At 38.6% G+C, this 19943-nt stretch overlaps 2 protein-coding genes and 2 non-coding genes across 10 annotated transcripts in view; all 4 read left to right on the top strand.

Moving 5' to 3' along the window:
- Positions 1 to 1953: 1953 nt before the first annotated feature.
- nt5c3a (5'-nucleotidase, cytosolic IIIA) lies at positions 1954 to 16219 on the top strand. Of its 3 annotated transcripts, none has more exons than XM_026184967.1 (8): positions 1954 to 1974; positions 13549 to 13647; positions 14111 to 14180; positions 14299 to 14431; positions 14552 to 14641; positions 14740 to 14902; positions 15197 to 15397; positions 15931 to 16219. In XM_026184967.1, the coding sequence occupies exons 2-8, from the start codon at positions 13549 to 13551 to the stop codon at positions 16030 to 16032; spliced, it is 858 nt and encodes a 285-aa protein (XP_026040752.1). In that variant the 5' UTR covers positions 1954 to 1974; the 3' UTR covers positions 16033 to 16219. The 3 variants fall into 3 exon arrangements, with proteins under 3 accessions (XP_026040752.1, XP_026040750.1, XP_026040751.1); XM_026184965.1 differs by lacking the exon at positions 1954 to 1974 and adding an exon at positions 1984 to 2366; XM_026184966.1 differs by lacking the exon at positions 1954 to 1974 and adding an exon at positions 10451 to 10522.
- Positions 16220 to 18442: 2223 nt separating this feature from the next.
- On the top strand, positions 18443 to 18514 carry trnap-agg (transfer RNA proline (anticodon AGG)). Its single transcript has one exon. It is a non-coding gene; the product is annotated as a tRNA-Pro (tRNA).
- Positions 18515 to 18944: 430 nt separating this feature from the next.
- On the top strand, positions 18945 to 19016 carry trnap-agg (transfer RNA proline (anticodon AGG)). Its single transcript has one exon. It is a non-coding gene; the product is annotated as a tRNA-Pro (tRNA).
- Positions 19017 to 19626: 610 nt separating this feature from the next.
- Positions 19627 to 19943, top strand: part of bbs9 (Bardet-Biedl syndrome 9) — a 183924-nt gene continuing 183607 nt past the window's right edge. For 3 of the 5 annotated variants that reach the window (XM_026183623.1, XM_026183620.1, XM_026183619.1), the window contains exon 1: positions 19651 to 19686. In XM_026183623.1, coding sequence (XP_026039408.1) covers positions 19655 to 19686 — 32 coding nt within the window. In that variant the 5' untranslated portion in view covers positions 19651 to 19654. Of the gene's footprint in view, positions 19763 to 19943 lie in introns of all 5 variants that reach the window. The other 2 variants (XM_026183621.1, XM_026183622.1) reach the window with 1 other exon arrangement.

Genomic DNA, 19943 nt, shown 5'->3' with positions numbered 1-19943 from the left:
ATAGAATTGCATTATGTAATTGTAATTGTAATAATAATATAGCTTCACAATGATTACAGGACATCAGACTACTTGTTCTTATTGCTTAATGATGCAGAATAATCATATAGAAATAAAAAACCTGAAGTTGTGTGCTATTTGAGCATGTTGCCTGCCTGCAGCACTAAAGGACTCCGTGAGAGACGTCTGTCTTGCCCTAGCAGCACCTGTCCCTCTCCTCCTCTTCAGTTCGCCTCAACATAAGCTCATCATATTCTGTGATATGATTTACTCTGAGGTGTTTGACGAGGGTTAGTGGTGTTGCCACAACACCTCACTGTCTTGCCACATGTATCGCAAGCCGCGTCTTGGCTGTTTGTGGAGGTAAAATATGTCCACACATGACATGTTTACGCTTAGCCATTGTTGTAAGTGCGCACGCCAGGTGCAGTGTTGCCAACTTAGTGACTTTGTCACTATATTTAGCGAGTTTTCAGAGCCCCTTAGCAATTTTTTTTTTCTAAAAAGCGACTAGCGACAAATCTGGTGACTTTTTCTGGTGTTATTGGAGACTTATTTACGACAACTTTTTGACGTGAAAGCGCATATTGCTCTTCTCAACAAGCAGCGGGTGCTGCTGTGGGCACCTCGCCCGTGCCAAAGCGCTCACGGGCAGAGGATAGTCCTCCCCCAGCTGCTATCAGGGCAGGAAATGTTCCCACCTATGCGTCCAAACTGCAAATGAATCGCGTATAAGTGAAGCCTCTGCTCCCGCACTGACTGTAACGCAATCAGTTCTTCTTTTACTGTTATGTTGTTTTGTGGATCACAAGGTTTAAAACTACTACAAAAAATGATAATCGCTAAAAAAAAGAAAAAATAATAATTTGTAATTCTAAATAAATTCTAAATGCATTTAGGACGTTTTTTTTTAAAACTCACTTTATGTCTCTTCTTCTTTTCTCTCCTACAACGTGGGTTACAATGATATTAGCATGACCAATTATGCAAATTAGGCGATGACGTCGTTTAGCAACTTCTAGAGACTTTTAGCATAGCCAATAGCGATTTTCCTTACTGAGGAGTTGGCAACACTGGCCAGGGGCTGCAACACATTTATACAGCCGTATTTCGTATATGACAATGAAAGGCATAAGAGGAAGTAGTTTCTTCCAATTTAGATGATCCGAATGATATAGTTTCTTTCCACAGTGTTCCTGTTAATGAAAAACTACAAATTTACCCCAAAGTACTAAAATATCGATATTTTAATATGAGAATCGATTCTAGAACATAAATTACTGGGATCGGAACAATCGATATTTCAATATCGATCCGCACACCACTAACAAACACGTTTAACTTACCGAAAAAGTGCAGCAGGGCCTCGTGTCCTTCTGTCGGTCACTTTACTAAAGAACACCTCAGGCTGTCAGGTTAAAACACTCGGTCGTGTTTTCGTAGCGTAAACGCTCGCCCTCGACTCAGAGCCTACGCTCTATCTGCTATTCCCGAACAGAGAAACTGTATCTCTGTTCGGGAATAGCAGAGTTTCTCCGTGACTGCAGCTGCCATTCAAAGCTATTTTGATGATGTTTCACCCCTATTTAACATCACCGCGGTTGGAATTAGAATCAAACTTATGGGAGAGGAGACCCCTTGAACATCAATCAGCGTGATGAGAACTATTGATAACAAAAGAAAGAATCTTTGGAAAAAAATTATCTGAGGAGAATAGGTTTATTTTAGTCTGACCCCAGTCCCATCTGCTAACATGGAGAAGGCGGGGTTTATGACCTATACTGCAGCCAGACACCAGGGGGCGATAGAGACGTTTTGGCTTCATTTTTGGGGAGCTGTCGCGTCGTCCATGTTTTATACAGTCATTGTTAGAAACCTGCAGTCAGCTGCGACTGAAGAAGTCACTTGGATTAGTGACGAAACGTTTCTCCCACAAAACGCTACGTCCAGATGAACAGAATCAACTTTTGGAGAGTAAGTTTAGAAAGATTTGGATGTAGCAATTTTGCTAGCTTATCTGGTGCGGCTTAGCAACCGGCAAATTAAGTTCTTGTTTGAATTAGTTTCTTATAAAAATCACACACATTTTGCCCCCATAGTAACGGGTCACATTCTGTATAGACGATCTTTGATTGCGTGATTGCACCAGAAGGCAGACGTCTGTTGATAGGAGGAAGGACGGCACTGATCGGTCGGCGGGCAGGTCGGTGAGAAAACGGCGGACCGTCATGGACAGGACGGCCGTGGTGAAGGTCGGAGCCGCGGCCAGCGCCAGTGTGTGTGCTTTGTTCGGCGGCGTGGTTCTTGCCCAGTACATCGTCGCCAAAAAGAAGCGAGCTGGAAAGAAAACTAGGATCATAGAAATGGTTAGTACAAGTAGACAATTTAGTTTTATCAAGAGCGGTAAGAAACAGGAAGGGAAGGAGCAAGGGCTTCAAAGTAAAGGTGCACTTTTTTCATAATAGCTATTCCGTCTTTATTCCAAGACGAGCGAGTTGTTTAATGTGTTTATGTAGTAAAAAAAAACCAAACTTGTTATGACATTGTATTTTGTCCACTGAAACACTCACAGGAGGTTGGAGCATGCGTTCAGAAATTTTCGGCCGGATATGGGACGCTCTGCTCTGTTTTCTTGACATTAATGGGCCTACACGATGCTGTACGCGTGCGCGACAGTTCCTTAAAACAGCAGCTGTTTAGAGGTCACCGGGCAGCTTTTCTCCCACAGAAAGAGCAGGAGCCACTTTTATGCAGTGACAGCTGAGCCTCTGTGTCAGTGATGCTCTGCAGCTCTTTCAACATTAGAAAAATGCTGAGTGCTACTGTCTACTACAGGTTATGCAATCATCAGGAGTGCAGGTAGGACTCTGGGTCCAGCTCTCTAACCATTCTAGCAGGAATCAGAATGGTCTGCTAAAACATTAACAGTTGACACAAAAATGAAGGTAAGAAATGTGCGGGGAAAAGTCATATGCCTGTGTTGTTAAAAAGGTGGGAAACAGCAGCACGTAACTTTGTTGTTATGTAAGAGCCATTATATAAAACAAACACACTGATAATTTAGATATTTATTTTAGTTTGTTCACACTGAGGTATGTACATCTTTTATTTTAGGAAAAAAAAAACATGCCATCCAAAGTTGGTGTCAACCACCAAAGAACTTTTAGATTGCCTTCCAAAACTAAACAGCAATCTAATAAAACATTTTTCAAACCACCTCCTGAAAGACTTCCTAAAAAATAATACTGAGGCAGGGAAAATCCTGGGTATGCAGTATGCTGTCCAACATTAGGAAAACCTTTACCACACACAACATATTTCTCTTTCATTTTTTTTTAAAAATATATCTTTACCTTTAACTGTGTTTTTATAATGTATTCTACAGATACATAGTTTGACATTTGGTAGTTGGTGCAGCAAAGAATGTGAGATTTACAATATTTTGTCATTGAAAAATACATATTAAACAAGCTTTCATGCTAGATTATATCCAGAAGTACTGTAATATGTAATATAACACCAACTGAGCCATTATTTTGTGTTAGTCAAAGCTGTTTGTATACAGCTTCTATCCAAAACATTCACACACTTATAACCTAATTTACTAGAAAGACTCCCCTGGAATTCAGTTGGCACATTCACATTCTGAAGTGGCTGTAGCAGCAGTCAAATGCTGTGGCTGCAGATAAAGATTTACAGTTTTGCTGATAGTAATTTTCATAGCAGGTATCCTCCTGTCATTGAGTCATAGTTCCTTTTTATGTGCTTTGTCTTGCAACAATGGCCTGTCTGCTTTGTATGAAGCTCTCATAGTGTACTGAAGAAAAACGTGTCAATGGACAGTTTAATGATCATTAATATGTAAATTGTCATGACCGTTGATCATCTGCCTCCATAATGACATCTCTCACCTTCTCAACGAAATTCAAAGTGTTCTGGATGTTGTGTTTAGAGCTGCCTAAACGCCACATCGAATTAAAGATCGAAGCCAGAAACTTTGAGATGTTATAGGAGACTGAGTTGCTCATACGGACAATTGGTCTTAAAGGTACTAGAGATGGACCGATCCGATATTACGTATCGATATCGGTCCGATACTGACCTAAATTACTGGATCGGATATCGGTGAAAAATAAAAAATTTAATCCGATCCATTAAATATCAAAAAAGCACCTCACAAAACTTGCGACATGGCTTAACTCAGCAGCTCATAACCGTAGCAGTCGGAGCAGTATGTGTCACGTGATAGGGCACGCCACAGCTGCTCTATCAGCGGTCTGGTTGAGTATTTGTAGCCTCGCTACCAAACCGGCATTTCATCTCTGAGGAAGTTCCCCCAGAGAGAAGTAAAGCAAGTGTGTCAGTTCATCTCTGAATGTTTGTAAAGCATTACAGCGTTAAGCTTAACAACCGATATATGGAGCGACTGCCTCTTCTCTCTCCCTCCCTCTCCTGTTGCTACTTCAATCATGAAACTGATTAATGATCGGCTTTTCTGTCGCGAGTCCGTCTCTCTTGTTTGTTTATTGCACACTTCGCGCCAGAAAGAGGGAGCCAGCGGCTGAACAACAGCAGCACATTTAAGCTTGATAAGCTGTTGTTAGAATTTATTTAATATTACTTTCTACACCAGGATCCTTTTCTACGTAGTTGATGGCTGGTAACTGTGCAGGGGTGGGTCTAGCAATGTTTAGCCAGGGGGGCCGATAGGGCATTAACAGCGAAAAGGGGGCACAAAGACATACTTTTCTTTCTTATTCTCATTTAAAATGTCTAGCTTTTAATAAATAATTATCTGAATCTTACACCCAAAGTTTTAATCTGATGTAAAATTTATAGAAGTCCATTACTGTATATAGTAACTGTTAAGTCTAATATACCCTAGTAAGCTATAGTACTTTTTCCTTTGGAAAGGTACGATCTTTGCAGTCTGCACTTCTGTTGAAGAAAGCTGTTGAATCTATTTAATATTTCTTGAAAAATAATTGATTTCTGTGCATTTTTTTCACACTGCATCAAATTAAAGTTGATTACGTCGATTAAGCATCATGAGGTGGAGGGAGGGGGTGGTTCACTATTTTTTATTTATTTATTTTTGCTGGGAGTTTGCAACCCTATTAGTTAGGTTGCTTACTCTTTAAAATACCAGAATAGGGAGGATGGAGTAGGTTTAAGTTTATTAGATTGATCAGTATTGTTGAAGTGAAGTTGCAGTGTATTTTTTGCATACAGATAAAACAGAATAGCTTTAGTGGGGTTTTTTTTTTAACTTGAGTTTGAACCTATACAAAATGCAGCAAGATATTTAAAAAACAGTTTTATTGGTTAAAAACACACTATATTGGATTCATATCGGTATCGACAGATATCCAAATTTATGATATTGGTATCGGTATCTGACATAAAAAAAGTGGTATCGTGCCATCTCTAAAAGGTACACCTTGTTTATGTATCTTCAGTAAACCATACAGACTTGGTGTAGTTTCCCCTGGGAATAGCCTGTGGTATGTGGTCAGTAGCATTGTCTTATTCTAACTGCTTCAGACAATCTATTATCTTCATCTAACCACTACCTGCATTTCATTTCAGGGGCTCATCAAGTATTTTTGCTACTAAGCTTAGACAAAAATTTTCTCATGATTGTCTTTCTGGTTTTCTGCAAAACTGTGCACCTACCCTTGTCTGCCGGAAGGATGATAATTCTGTTGCAATTACTAAGTGATGGGAGTGCCTTCCTCTCCTCCATGCTGATGTTGGAAACTGGGGGCTTTGCATTGCTGAGACAGGCCAAAACTTTTGTCCGCAGTTACTCTACTTCCACATCTGCATTGTTGTTGTTTCAAATTGCTGATTCTGTGGCTGTAATCAGTTCCACTAGTGGGATTTGCCTCCGCGTCATAGCAAAGTTCATCCCTTGCACATATCAAGTGCACATAAATTAATTCAGTAGCACGATTATTTATTTTTTCAACATGGCTTCTTTTGGTGGGTGTTTCCATTTGAGAAATGGTGTCCAAAAACTTTAATTTCTCTTTGCTGATACGCTCCTCATTTCACATGTTTGAATTTATTCTTTTCATTGTTCCAGTTTGTTCCTTGACTGCTGTACGCCTGTGTGGAAATGTCAGTTTGGGAAATTAAATCTGTTAAATGCATCATAGTAATCTGATGTTATAGAATGAACATAAATGAGAGATATCAGTGTTCATCCCTGACAGGATAGTACTAGATGAGACATGAAACTGAGTAGTTGTTAATGCATCTGGGAATTGAGTTTTCGTAGTGTTGTCCTCAGTGGTATCAAGTGAGTATCTCGTTAATATTTACTGACTTTAGCATAAATATGTGTTGTATTAACAGACAGCAGAAGTTTAAATCTGATTTTAAGTTACACTATAGACATCTTAGATTTTGTAAAAAAAAAAGAAAAGAAAAAAAGTTAGTCCTCTTATCCATAGGCTTTCACTGTTTACATTGAAGCGGATAGTGATGTCAGAACCCTGTTCTGAGAGAATTGTATATTATGTTGAACCTTTTCAATTTGCAACTATGGAGGAAAACATCCCATATAAATAAAATGAAAACAATTACGGAGGCAAGAGTGCGACAGAAGCAGAGTGTTATCTGTAAAGAGCTCTTCTCTCTGTCATCGGCTGTTAGAAGTACTGTATTTTTATGTGAGCATTTATTTGCTTTTCCAGTTGACTAATTGCATTACTAAATGCAGAGGGAGAAACGTGCATTCTTTTGGAAGTTGCCTAGTTGTCTGTCCTCCTCTTTTTATCTACATGATGATACTGATTACACTTACTGTGTTGTCTTAATGGCCTTGATAGCTGATTATATGAACAAAACATTTAAATGAATGACAGTCATTTCTAGGTTTCTAACATCATATTCAGCAGGCATTTGTAGCTGTGTATATACGTTTCCAAGTGCTGCAGTTTGCTGCACTTTATGGAACTCTGATTGTAGAACCTTTCATTTTGCAAATGTAGTAAAAAAGAAGAGTTTGAGGCAAGTGGTGTTTATTTAGTTGCAATTTGCACTGTCACCGCTGGATGCCACCAAAACTTACACACTGGTCTTTTAGGTGAAGGAGCTTGCTGGACTGTGTTTAACTGTTGTGACCACTAGAGAGCACAACAGTGTAAATTTTCCCTTCTCCATCTCTGCCAAACCTTACTGTATATATGTATATATGCTAGGATTTTTTTTTAAAAATGTACTCTATAATGTAGTTCTGCAGAGAAAAATGTGAACAAAACAACTAAACTGTTTGGAAATATATAGGCTTTAATGATGAATACACTGTTGTAAAGAAAATGTAACTCAAGTGACTGGCTGAATTGGGTATACTTTTAACAAGGCAACCTATACAAAAAGCTGAACATGCTACAGCTGGTTGTTAGCAGAGCATTGAAGGGTTTATAAATATATAAGGTGTTATACAGGTGTTACTATTATGTGTTATATTTGCAGACTATCTGTTGGTATTAAAGTGTGACAGTTTGGATAGCACTGCTGGATACGTACATAGACTTAATTATTATCTTGAAAAAGAAAACAACAGGGAGAGAGGTAAGTTGAGACTAAGGTGCTATGTTGAATGAATGAAAACATGTGTTACACTTTCAGTTATTAGATTTGCATAAGAAGAAATTGTTAAGACAAAAAAGGCAGTTTTGGTTTGTCAGTTTTAAGGCTGCTCTTGGCATTCAGTCTCTCAGCAGGTTGGCAGGCACTTATTCTACTGAACAAACTTTGTTATCATTAGGAACAGATTGCCATCATGCTGACAGCCATAGCAGCTCCCAGTGTGGGTGTGGTAATGGGACACTAAAGGGTTTCCTTAAAGCTGGCACCATGTCACACGTTAATCATACCCAGGCTGGTATTGCTATCAAAAACATGTTTCGAGTTTGTCATAAAAGTAGTAAAGATTGGATTAATGTGGGATATCAGCTTGGATACCATGGAAATTTCCTTATTTCTAATTAGAGATCACTCAATTTTTAGGTTGCGTTTACAGGTGATGAAATCCTAGTGCATGAACATTAGGGGGTTACATTCAGTCAGGCTGTGCATTTAATCCTTAATGAACTTTGACCTAGTCATGCCAGGATTAGGTCACAGCATCCTGAACCTAACCTGTTCAGACTCAACATCTACTCCTAACAGGGGATTGAAAGTCTGTGGTTTTTTTTAAAAGCGAGGTGCTCATCCATCATTTGCCTATTTGAGAAGTCAAGATTTAATTGAAAGATCAGATGTTTTTGTTAGCCTGATCATTTCCGTGAAGTTGACTGCTTTTTGGGGTGCTTGGCTGATCTTACAATAACGTATTGTTATTTTTTGTATTTATTTATTTCATGCAGCATCTTGGGTGGGTGTGCTGTCTCTCCAAGGCTATGGGGGGGCTAGCTGTGTTAATTTTGATATTTAAAAATGCTTCTGGGTCTGTATGGCCACATGCAAATATGCAATATTTTCTAAACAAACACAGATTAAATCAGTGAAATTAAACAAACCTGAAACTGAAGTACTGAAACCTTTGTGCAGTGCATGGCTCAGGATAGCATTCTAATATCATATGATCTGCATGGATAAGACAATAATCCCAGTGTATGCCTAAAAATATCAGAGCCTGCCATTGTTTTATCCCCTGGAGCTGTGAATCTGATTAGAAGGGGCTTGATGGTGCAAGGATGGATGTTAGTTGAAGGTTTGCATTTTGGGAAGTGTGAAATTGCACATTTCAAACTAAAGGTAATGGCACAGATTTCCACTGGCTTTTTGTCACTTGGTTTGTGCAACCAAAATACGCAAAGGCAGAGTTAAATCAAAGTGTGTTAGAACAGAAACAGTATTATCCTGCCACACAACTACACCAAACAGTCACTGGGCCTTTTCTTATAAAGCCGTGAGGCAGCTGTTGGTGCTGTGTCTCTGTGAGGCTCGTGCTGCAGGGACCTGTTATAGGGGTGAGATGTAACCGGAGATAGTTGACCTAATTTTTGGGTGTTGTGGTATGCGAGGGAGTCGAGATGATCAGAAAAGAAGACTCTGCCATCTTATAGCAACAACACCAGCAGCACAGACAGCAGGGAACCAAGCCTTGTTCAGCGAAAATCAAGCCTGTGGCATCGTGTCAGTGTCGCACAAAGGTCCAAATGTTGTTATGCAACGTTCCCTTTTATGTTCTCTGAAATGCTGATAACAGAGTTCTTAGAGGCTGCACCCACTTCATGAGAGCTGTAAACAGACTTAAGGTCCCTCCAGATTATGAGCTTCAAGGAAACTTAGATATGTCATTGAGTTTCATGTATGCAGACTATATGGTGATAATACCTTCACCAATCCAATGCTGTTTTTCCCCATGCTTTGTGATCCTTGGTGCACGCAAGATGTGATAACTGGCAGAAAATTCAATTAAATTTTTCTTTTTGATATAGCGCCAGTTCAGAATAACAGTTGCCCTTAAACAATTAAAATGACACTGCCTTTAAAGCTCAATTCTAAACGCTCAACTTGTAATTTTATATAGTCATCGAATCACTTAGCATTAGTTTCTTTGCTTCTTAGCTTCTTAACTTGGAGTTGTTGACAAAAATATGACAAACATGTGACAGCTGACCAGGTTTCTGAATGTTATCCATCACAAACTGCAGGTTTCTCAACTGAATACCAAGGCCAGTGATGGATTTTTAGTGATAGCTCCACTGAACAGACATTTTATTGATGAAATAAATTGCATATTAGTTGCATGATTGCAACTGATATGAGAAAAGTTATCTAGGAGTTGACTTTAATGCAAGAACTTGTTCAGCCAGAGTACCAGTTTGTGTGCATACATTTCAAAAAGAATGTTGGACGTGTTCAGATGCATCCAGAAATGTAAAGACAGTGTAGTTTGCATGTTTCTACATGTGTGTAGATCTGCATGATCTATATATATATATATATATATATATATATATATATATATATATATGAGAATTTCCAGAAAGATGAGCATAAGATACGTAAAATATGTATATATGTGTTAACTTGCATTGAGTCACGTCTATTAGTTGATCTTTCATGCGTGACTGACCACTGAATGCCCAAGCAGCTCGATGCTCACACCGAATGTTGACCCCTGTGACTTTTAATGCATCGTCAAGCATTTTGCTGCATTTGTGTGTTTCCACGTGGAGGGCCGTATGCTGTGTGTTTAAAAATGTGTGTGCTCAGCAGCAGTCATCAACCCATTCTCATTGATTTTAAAGGTTTCCTTTTTTTCCTCCCCCGGCTCAATTTCACAGCTGTTTATATGAGTTTTGTTTGTGTGTTTGTGTGTGTTGACAGGGACACTGTATTCTAGTGTTTGAGCCCTTCTGTATAGGGGGAGGGCCTATGTTTTCTAATCTATTTTGAGCAAAAACCCCTCCCTCCCTTGCTGTTGCTGTAGATATATAAGGCCTCTGCAGACACACAATCTTTTCTTCACTCTCATTTTAGCTGAGACGCCAAACTGGAGGTAGGTGTGTGTGTGTGTGTGTGTGTGTGTGTGTGGTGTGTGTGTGTGTGTGTGTGTAGGAGGGAGGAAGGGACGGAGGGGTGTTTGTTTCAAATGGTTGTACTCCAGGCTGCATGCAGTTTTGTTACACATTCATTGCAAAAATTCATTAAGTGCAACAAATTCTTGCTGTCAATGTTCACAAAAAAATTAAATCTAAGCATTTAGCAGTTTTGATGTTTAAAACATTGGCTTCAATTCTGAAATTGGAACATTTCCTAAACTTGTTGATTTGTAATGTTGTAATCAGCTGTTGCTAAGAAGATCATGACCGTTAAGTAGTCTTAGACACATAACATGTAAGCTGTGAAGCAGCGTTTCATAATAAACAGGTTTAGATGTCACTGCCATCAAGGAAACACCCATAAACTGCCATTTCATAGTCTGAGTGCTTTTTAGTAGGTCACCCCTCTGGCAGCCTATTAAATCTCTTTTAAACAAATGTAATCTTATCCTTTTAACAGTGACCCAGAATATAGTCGTCACTCAACAGATGTAAAATTGGATAAGTTGTTTCCATGCTTAGATTCCTGGATGAGGCCTTTTTTAGGGTAGTTAATACATGAGACAAGGTCAATTTTAGCTTCTTAATGTTTTTGTGTTCATAATGTTGTGTTATAGATTCAGAGTAATTTATGAAGTGGTAACGAGTCAAATTCTACTGTAAGTGTAAATTATGTTGGGTGGGGGTGTTTGTGAAATGGTGAAACTGTTGTCTGTGTGCATTTAGTTGGTTCTTCTTCCTTCTCTGGTTGTTTGTTTGGTTGAGACCCAAACACATAACTGTGCTGCACAAGAGACATCACAAAAACACAAATGAGCAAAACCAAAAATGGATGATCACCTATTATTGGCTTAACGTAACTATTCTTTACTTGTGAAATAACGGGTGGGGTGTTATTCAAGCTGAATTGTTGCACAAGGTCATTTAACATCTCTACACAAATACACTCATTCCCTCAAACACATGAGGTCATCTTTCCAACAACCTTTAAGACTGTCCTCCACTAGAGACTAATTGCAAGACTATGTCTGTTATTAGTTGGTCTATGAAACTAAATTATATATATTTTCAGTGAAAGCTGCATTCACAGTGGAGGCCCAGGCTGTGTTTAAACTAAGTCTCTGAAAAACCCTAAAATTATTGAAGTGATGCATTTTCCTGTTGCTTCTGTTGTTAGTGGTTGTTTTTGTTTTAAATCTCCTCCATTATTCGTTCAACCTTCCTGTCCTGTATAATTCCTTAAACCGTAAGCATTAAAATGACTCCATGATTTGGACTGTATAAAGATACAGTTGGGTTTGGAATGTGAGGGATCAAACATTTATATGCAAATACTTATTAGTGACCATGCACTAGTAGGAACATGTTTATACTCAAGAAAAAACTGCCTCGTACCTCAACGTCTGGAGTGTGAGGAGACATGCAATATGTCATTTAGTTATGGTTCAACCCACTGAATATCTTAGAGCGTGCCTAAGAGCATCTTGCCATTTAGCAGCCATCTTGGTAATACCTTTGAGCAGTTAATTTGGGCTAACAAGACCAAGCCCTCGTTCTAAATGGATGATGAGATGGATACACGGGAGAAAATGCATGTAGAGAATCATTAATCGATCATTTGATTTATATATAAATTAAAAAACAAAACTTTACTTGGTGACTTTTCCCCGGAATAAGGTATAAATTATAAATCAGCATGTTCATTATGCTGTTCTGACACTAGCTCCTCCCAACACAACACTTGAACTAATGCCATGCCAGTTCATGTTATGGATACAGATTACCAAGAAAAATGACAAGCATCATGACATGACCTATATTTTATCTCAACTGCACTCCTCTAAGGTTTCATTGCTGGCTCCTGCTCAGTTGCAGTGTTACTGTGTTGACAAAGCTCCCCACAGAAATCCGGAAACAGACGTATAAACATCTGCCAGACTACTCATAACCACTTTTATGGTACTTCCTGCTACAGTAGATGTCACAGGGACCGCAAATTGACATGACCCACACACAAACTCAGACTCGCAAGGAAAAGACACCACCAGCCACACTGTTGCTAACTTGTAAAAAGTGATCAAAACATCTTTATATTTATAACTGAATGCTCAACTTCTTTGCAAAGTATTTCTTTTCCCCTTGATTCAGCCAAATTCTAAGGTTGTCTGGTATATTGTAGCTCTAATGTACACAAACTGATCTGAGCTGTCCTGCTGTGTGTGACATTTAGAAATGTCAGCAAATTAAAAGGCAGGAATTAATATTAAATTAAACCGAATAAATAATAAAAAGCTCATCATCACCAGTACTTTGGAACGAAAACTCACAAAGAAAAGTTATGAGGTGGTGAGGTGCTTTGAGGACAGTCTTGTCTGACTAGGCAGATCTCATGGCGATGTGATTAAGTTACAAGAAAGGTTGAAGTTCACCCACTCTCTGCAGAGAGTCACTGTAGCTGTTTGTGTGTCTTTGAGTTCGTTATACAACACTGACAGATTCCACACATCAGCTGTTTCATGACCCGCAAACTCTGCATGTGGATCAGGGAACACTGTGTTCAGATATGCTCGAGGTGTTGATGCATAAAAATGCCAGTGACTGTAGTTCAGTTTGAGTATCGTGTGCATGTAGGAGGTGCATTCAAGACAGCACATGTCTCCATTTCCTTTGGCACTCTCTTTGACAGATACGCTTCAAATGTAATTAATTTCAGTTAAAATCAGCCCAAAGTTCTCAACACACAAACTTCTCTGCAGTGTCCTCATTCTTCTCTCTATACCCAAAAGAGGAGGCAGGTCTAACCAGATACGTTTACTCTGAGGTGCTTTTATTAGAACCAGAGCCTTTCAAAAATCTCTAAAGCTGAAGAATCTGAGAATTGAAACGGTTATGTTGGTAAATTAACGTTTCCCAAATCTACACTAAAGGAATTTTTAAAAGTCAGCCCACACTAACGTGTCTCTCCTCTTCTTTGTCCCTCCAGATGCCTCAATTTGAGAAAACCACGGTCCACATGAAGGACCACGGGAAGGTGGAGGACATCATCTGTGGTCTCATCAAAGGAGGAGCTTCCAAACTGCAGGTAAAACATCAGTTTGTCATTATACTAAACCTGTCTGTGTCTTTTGGTAAAACACCACCACCTGGTGGTGAAGAAGCTTGTAAGGCTGCAGCAAATGGAAAAATATTTTTCCAGTTATCACCAGTTAGCTTGTGTTTTACTGGCCCAGCAGGTTTCACTGGGCTTTAGCTGTGAATAAAGGTAAAATAGTCCACTTTGAGACAAATAACAAGTAAACATAACTTTCACAGAGAACAGGAAGTCTTGACTCAGGTATCCCAGAAAAATGGCATTTGCCCAAATTGACTTTGTCACCAGTTTAGCTATTGGGTTCCCTAATTGTCTTACACCACCTAAACTAAAAAAGATTTCAGTTGGCAGTTATCACCTCCAGGGCATTCCTTTTGAGGGCCTTTGTTTCTTTTTGTGTCTGATTCAGGGTCTTTTATGGTTCTGGCAAACAAAGTGTTCTTCACTGTTTCAGATAATCACAGACTTTGACATGACGTTAAGCAAATTCTCAGTTAACGGCAAGCGTTGTCCAACGTGTCACAGTAAGTAAAACACAAAAAAGACATTTCTTTTTATTATGCAGCACTTTGCAGTGTAAGAAATGTAAACATAAATTGCAGTTCCCCTGTGTGAATCATACGTTCTGTTTACTCTACACAGATATCATTGATAACTGCAAACTGGTAACAGAAGAGTGCAGGAGTAAGCTGCTAGCACTGAAGAATAAATATTATCCCATTGAGATCGACCCTCAACTCACCATGGAGGAGAAATACCCGTTTATGGTGGAGTGGTGAGTCTTGCACACACCAGCACACTGTACAAATTCACTCGATTACTTTACTGCTGTGTGTTGCTTAAGTTGTGAGGTCTATCTTACTAAAAGTAAAAGATTGTTTTTGCATATTTACAGGTATTTCAATTCTCACCGACTGCTTGTGGAGCAGCGGTTAGAGAGGGACAAGCTGCCAGAGGTGGTCAGAGAGTCTGATGTTGCCCTCAGGTAACCGTAGAGGAAGATGTGGAGGAAACTGAATTACACATGTGAATCCTGTTTGAGCACAGTGTAAAGGATAAACTGTGCCTGTGTTTTGGTTTCAGAGACGGCTTTGAGCAGTTCTTTGACCGCCTGCAGCAGCACAATGTGCCTGTGTTCATTTTCTCTGCTGGCCTAGGAGATGTCCTAGAGGAAATCATGCGCCAGGCAGGAGTGTATCACCCCAACGTCAAGGTCGTCTCCAACTTCATGGACTTTGATGAAAATGTGAGTGTTTAATGAAAGACAAAGTCTTCATTTTTGAGTCTTAATTCTGGTGTTTACAGTTAATCTGTAGAGAAATAGAAGCACATTGGCTGAACAAGCTCTGCTGGATGTTTCTTCCTGTTAAAAGGGAGTTTTTCTTTCCACTTGTCTGGGCTTGTCTGAATATTGTTTTTCTGTATTATTGTAGAGTCTTTACTTTACAATATAAAGCACTTTGAGGTGACCGTTGTTGAGATTTGGCGCTATGTAAATAAAACTGAATGGAATTTTTTTTATTGTCTCCTTGTTTCGCAGGGCATCTTGAAGGGATTTAAAGGTGAGCTGATCCATGTGTACAACAAACACGACGGTGCCCTGCGGAACTCAGAGTACTTCAAACAAATCAAAGAGTACTCCAACATCATCTTGCTGGGCGACTCACTGGGGGACCTAAGCATGGCTGATGGTGTGAACAATGCGGAGAACATCTTAAAGATTGGCTTCCTCAATGACAAGGTACAACCATGACATGCATAGACAGATCCTTAAGCATAGTAAAAATGTCCCTGAACATTGAGTTGGCTGTGTTATCAATGTTACATCTACTTGAGGTCAGTAAGGGAATAATAGAATAGCAGTGTCTCATTGTCTGGGTTTATGGAAATGCCATGTTGAAGGCTTTCTGCCATCTAGCCCTTATACTTTGTAATATTGCACACTGTCAGCAAACATTTGTCTTTTGAATTTTATTAATTTATTTACTGAGAGATTATTACCCAGAGATTATTAGAGTGAAATTAGCCTTTATTCCTTTTCTCCTTAAAAAAAACCCTAACAATTCTAAGTCCATGCCATTTTTCAGATTTGAGGATAAATAGTGTCTTAATGTAAATCACAGAATACTTAAGAGTTGACCCCCAAAAAATTGGAAACATGGTTTTTAGACTGCTTAGTCAGGTTCACTTTCCCTGAAGGCAGGTGCTGTGGCTGCTTGAAGATTGATTAGATGAACTGTCTCCTGACCTTTTCTCTGTGGCCTCTCTTTGCAGGTGGAAGAGCGACTTGACAAATATCTGGACTCTTATGACATAGTTCTGGTGAAGGACGAGACATTGGAAGTCCCAAATGCCATCCTCCAGAAGATTCTTTAAGTCCACCTCTGAGCTGACCGCAAACCCACACCACACCCAGTACACCTCTCTGTCCCCCCTTCAATCTGGAGCCAGTTAGGCTTGACACCCTTTTTAACCAGCTCCACTCTGTCTCAGCACATCACCCTTTGACAGGCTTTTAAAAAAGACATTTTACATCTTGTAAATGAAGTCCACTCAGCATCAACAGACTGTCTCTGGTGTGTTTTGTCTGTTGCAGTTGTTTCTGATGTTTTTTTTTTTCTCTATATATATTTTTATGAAATAATAACATCTGAATATTTGCACAGTATTGTTATCATAGCTTTTTCTAGGAGTATTTTGATTATGGTGATGTTTCAATACCATGTATGAGGTGCCCACAGATGGATGAAACAGTTTGGTTTTTCTTCTTCTTTTTTTTCTTTTTTTTTTTTTTGGAGCTATCCCAGCATGCCTGTCACCTCAGTTACTCTACTTTTGCAACTTGGCAGTAAGATGTCATTCTAGCCAGTCTTGCAACGTAAACTGTTGTTGTTAGACATGCCACATATCTGTACAGGTAAGGCTTAAAGGTTGGGAAAGTAATTAAGAACATTTATTAATGGACCTTTTTATCAGTAATACTTTTTTTTTTCCAATCTCTTGCTTGGTTACAGAAGCATCAGCAGCCAGTATTGGGTTTTTTTTTTTTTTGTTTTGTTTTTTGTTTTGTTTTTTTAGATAAAGAAGAGAGATTTGGGGTGTCAACATGAAACTCATGTGATGATGAGAAATGAGATGAAAAGCACTTTAAATTCTATGTATGGGGAAATTAAGTCTCCTGTTGATGTGCAGAGGTGGCACCGTTTTGATTTATGGATGTTGGAACAGGTTCTAAGGCCATGTTTACATGCATTCACTTTATATCCAAATGTGCTCATTCATACTTATTTCCACCTGTTGTAATGCTACAACTGAAACATTTATGGCAAATGCCATTTTTGATTAAGGAGTTTACACTGCTCTCTTACGCAAGTATTCTCTGTGCCAGAGATAAAGGTTACAGAAGTATTAACTAATGCTGAAGTATACCTGTAGTTGTCATTAGCGGGAATTACCGGGAACTAAAAAGCCATAATAATTCCCGAAAATCTGGCACCATAAGCTTCTCTATTGAAATAAATATTACATTATTTATGAAGAAATGTAGTTTATTTCACAGTTTCAGTAAAGAAAGAAGTCACCTGCTGTCTATGGCTCACAAAAACCCAGCATAAGACCTGTTAAATGTAATGTGTTTTATCACCTTTACATTCTCAGTGAGCACTACCTCTAAAATATTCATCTTTATGTTTTGGGAGGTTCAGAACTAAAACGTCTCAACATGTTGTGTAGAATGTTGAATTTGTTTGTGGTTTAAATGTGCTGCTATCACCTGCATGTTGCCTTTTGTTATTGTTCAGTTTATGTTAAAGACACGGGACACTTAAAAAGATATATCAATAAAATGGAGAATACTGGCATACTGTAAATGTGGGCATTGTATCAAAATGTATATTATTTTACTGCATTTGGAGATATTTTCAGAAGTTTAGACTGGTGTGTTTTATTTTTATAAGCTGAAAGGCTTTATTTTATGGTGTGAAAAGAAAACATAATAAAGTCATTGTTGTCAGGCCGTGCGTGGACAGCAGACTGGATTAACTTAACTGAAAGCTTTGGGTTCATTGGGATTTTAATGTGGATCATGTAATGTAGGACATTAAATATTTGCTATCCATCAGTTAGTTCAGATACATTTGGATGTGGCTATTGCGTATAAATGTTGTATTCACCTGTTTGTAATCAGTTATCAAAAAATGGCAAATTTACTAATAAATATACTATATTAAATCCAATATTAAAATTGGCCTCGAATAAAACAACATTCTTAAATGATTACAATTACTTGAATAATTATAATTCAGTAAAGTCAGCAGGAAATTGTAAAGGTCAAGATTAACAAACATATTTCACTCAGGCAACTATAGAATTACTTTATACTGGGAAGAAAGCTCAGTATGCCACTGAATTTCTAATTTAAGCCTACTAAGAGCGTTTCCAGAAAGAAAGAAAGAAAATCTGAAGTTTCTAAAAAAAAAAAAAATGGTAACTGCATTTCTACAAATGTGTTTAGTGGTCTTTGAAGTGATGTGTGCACAGTGCCTATTTTTGTGAATGATATTGCACCATATGCAATGTGCACACAAAGAGAATGTTTTAGAATATGGACTATTCATTTTGACAATTGCACATCAGCAGGACGTCATGATTTAGCCGGTGTATCACAAGATGTCCTGCAGATGGCGGCAGTGGACAAGGAGTGGATGAACTGTGGGATGCAATTTAAAGTTCATCAACGTGGCATCTTTGGATCCCAGAAATTGTTGTGTTCACATGTAGAAGTCGTGGCTCGTTGGTCTAGGGGTATGATTCTCGCTTAGGGTGCGAGAGGTCCCGGGTTCAAATCCCGGACGAGCCCATATTTTGTTAGAAACTCATTTTTGTTGTATTTGAACGAGCATAAACTATAAAGGACAAATAGTGGACATCTGGAATCATATTTCATTTTTCTTTAGTGGGTCAATACAGAATTACTACTCTGTCAGACTGAGTCAATGGATAGCCAAATGCAAACCATTACAATGCTTTTCCTGCAATGTTATTATGTGATATATGTCGATAAAGAAAATAAAGATATGTACTGATATACAGTACTTACTGTAATACTTGCTTATGCTGACATAAAGATGAAAAAAAAGTCACTTGGATAAGTGACGAATCGTTTCTCCCACTGAAAACGCGACGTGCAGATGTACAGAATCATTTTGGTCACATTGAACATGCAAATCAAATAACAGCAAAGATAACACGTATGCGTCACAATCGGCTAGGCTCACGTGCGCTTGCATGGCTCGTTGGTCTAGGGGTATGATTCTCGCTTAGGGTGCGAGAGGTCCCGGGTTCAAATCCCGGACGAGCCCTCCCTTTTCGAGCGAATCCTACTTCTAAGCTTCCACATTTAGAAAGTGTAATGAATCTCCCAAGATATACCAATGGTTTAAGTGCACTCTTCAACAGTTCCTTGGTTAACAAACTAAATACCCTACCTACTACACATATGTCACTGTCATAAAATTTACAGGTTTTATCTCTATCAATATACAAATGAAAATAAAATAAACAACACATTATATATATATAAAATTATTATTATTAAAAGGAAATAATTATTAAAAGGAAATAATGAAAAATATCAATAATGATAGGAACAGCACCATTAGAATTCTGATTTAAATCTGTGACAGATGCCATAGCCACGGAGATGGTGGCAGAAGAATAATCTAAAATAATAATATCTAAAAGTTTTAAAAACATTGCTTTTGTCCAAATTTAATGAAGTTTAAAGGTTTTTTCACATTTGATTTGTGATTCGATATACAGAGTGATTAAACAGAGTTAAAAGAAATAATGCTTTAAAAAACACTCCCCGTGGAGTTACCCGAAGACGCTTGAGTGAGATTTTTTTGGTCCACGAAAAAACTCGTTTTCCCAAACACCACCCCCTTGTATTTCCGTTCATGCGCACTAACCCCCGGCTTCTCTGCTAAGCGTCAGTGCCATGACAACAGGACGATGGCTGCAAGCAAGAGGGTGAGAAATGTGATGTTTGTGTGACCGAGAAGTAACGAATCTTCGACATTTTTCGGACTAGGTCATTCCTGTGAAGGTAAGAGGTAACCGGAACAATAACAAAGGCGTTTTGTTATCAAATGAGAAACCGTGAAAACAGCAGCGACCCTGTTTCTGATCTGCTAGCGTGTAACTAGGGAACTTGAAGGGCTAGCTAATTAGCCGTCTAAGCTACAGTTAATTCAGCCGGCTTGAGTGTAATTGCAGGGTAATTCACC

This window comes from Astatotilapia calliptera, chromosome 11 (assembly GCF_900246225.1).
Source record: "Astatotilapia calliptera chromosome 11, fAstCal1.2, whole genome shotgun sequence".
Taxonomy (NCBI): Eukaryota; Metazoa; Chordata; class Actinopteri; order Cichliformes; family Cichlidae; genus Astatotilapia; species Astatotilapia calliptera.
Note: the sequence above shows the minus strand (reverse complement) of the source record. Positions and strands in the feature narration are given on the sequence as shown.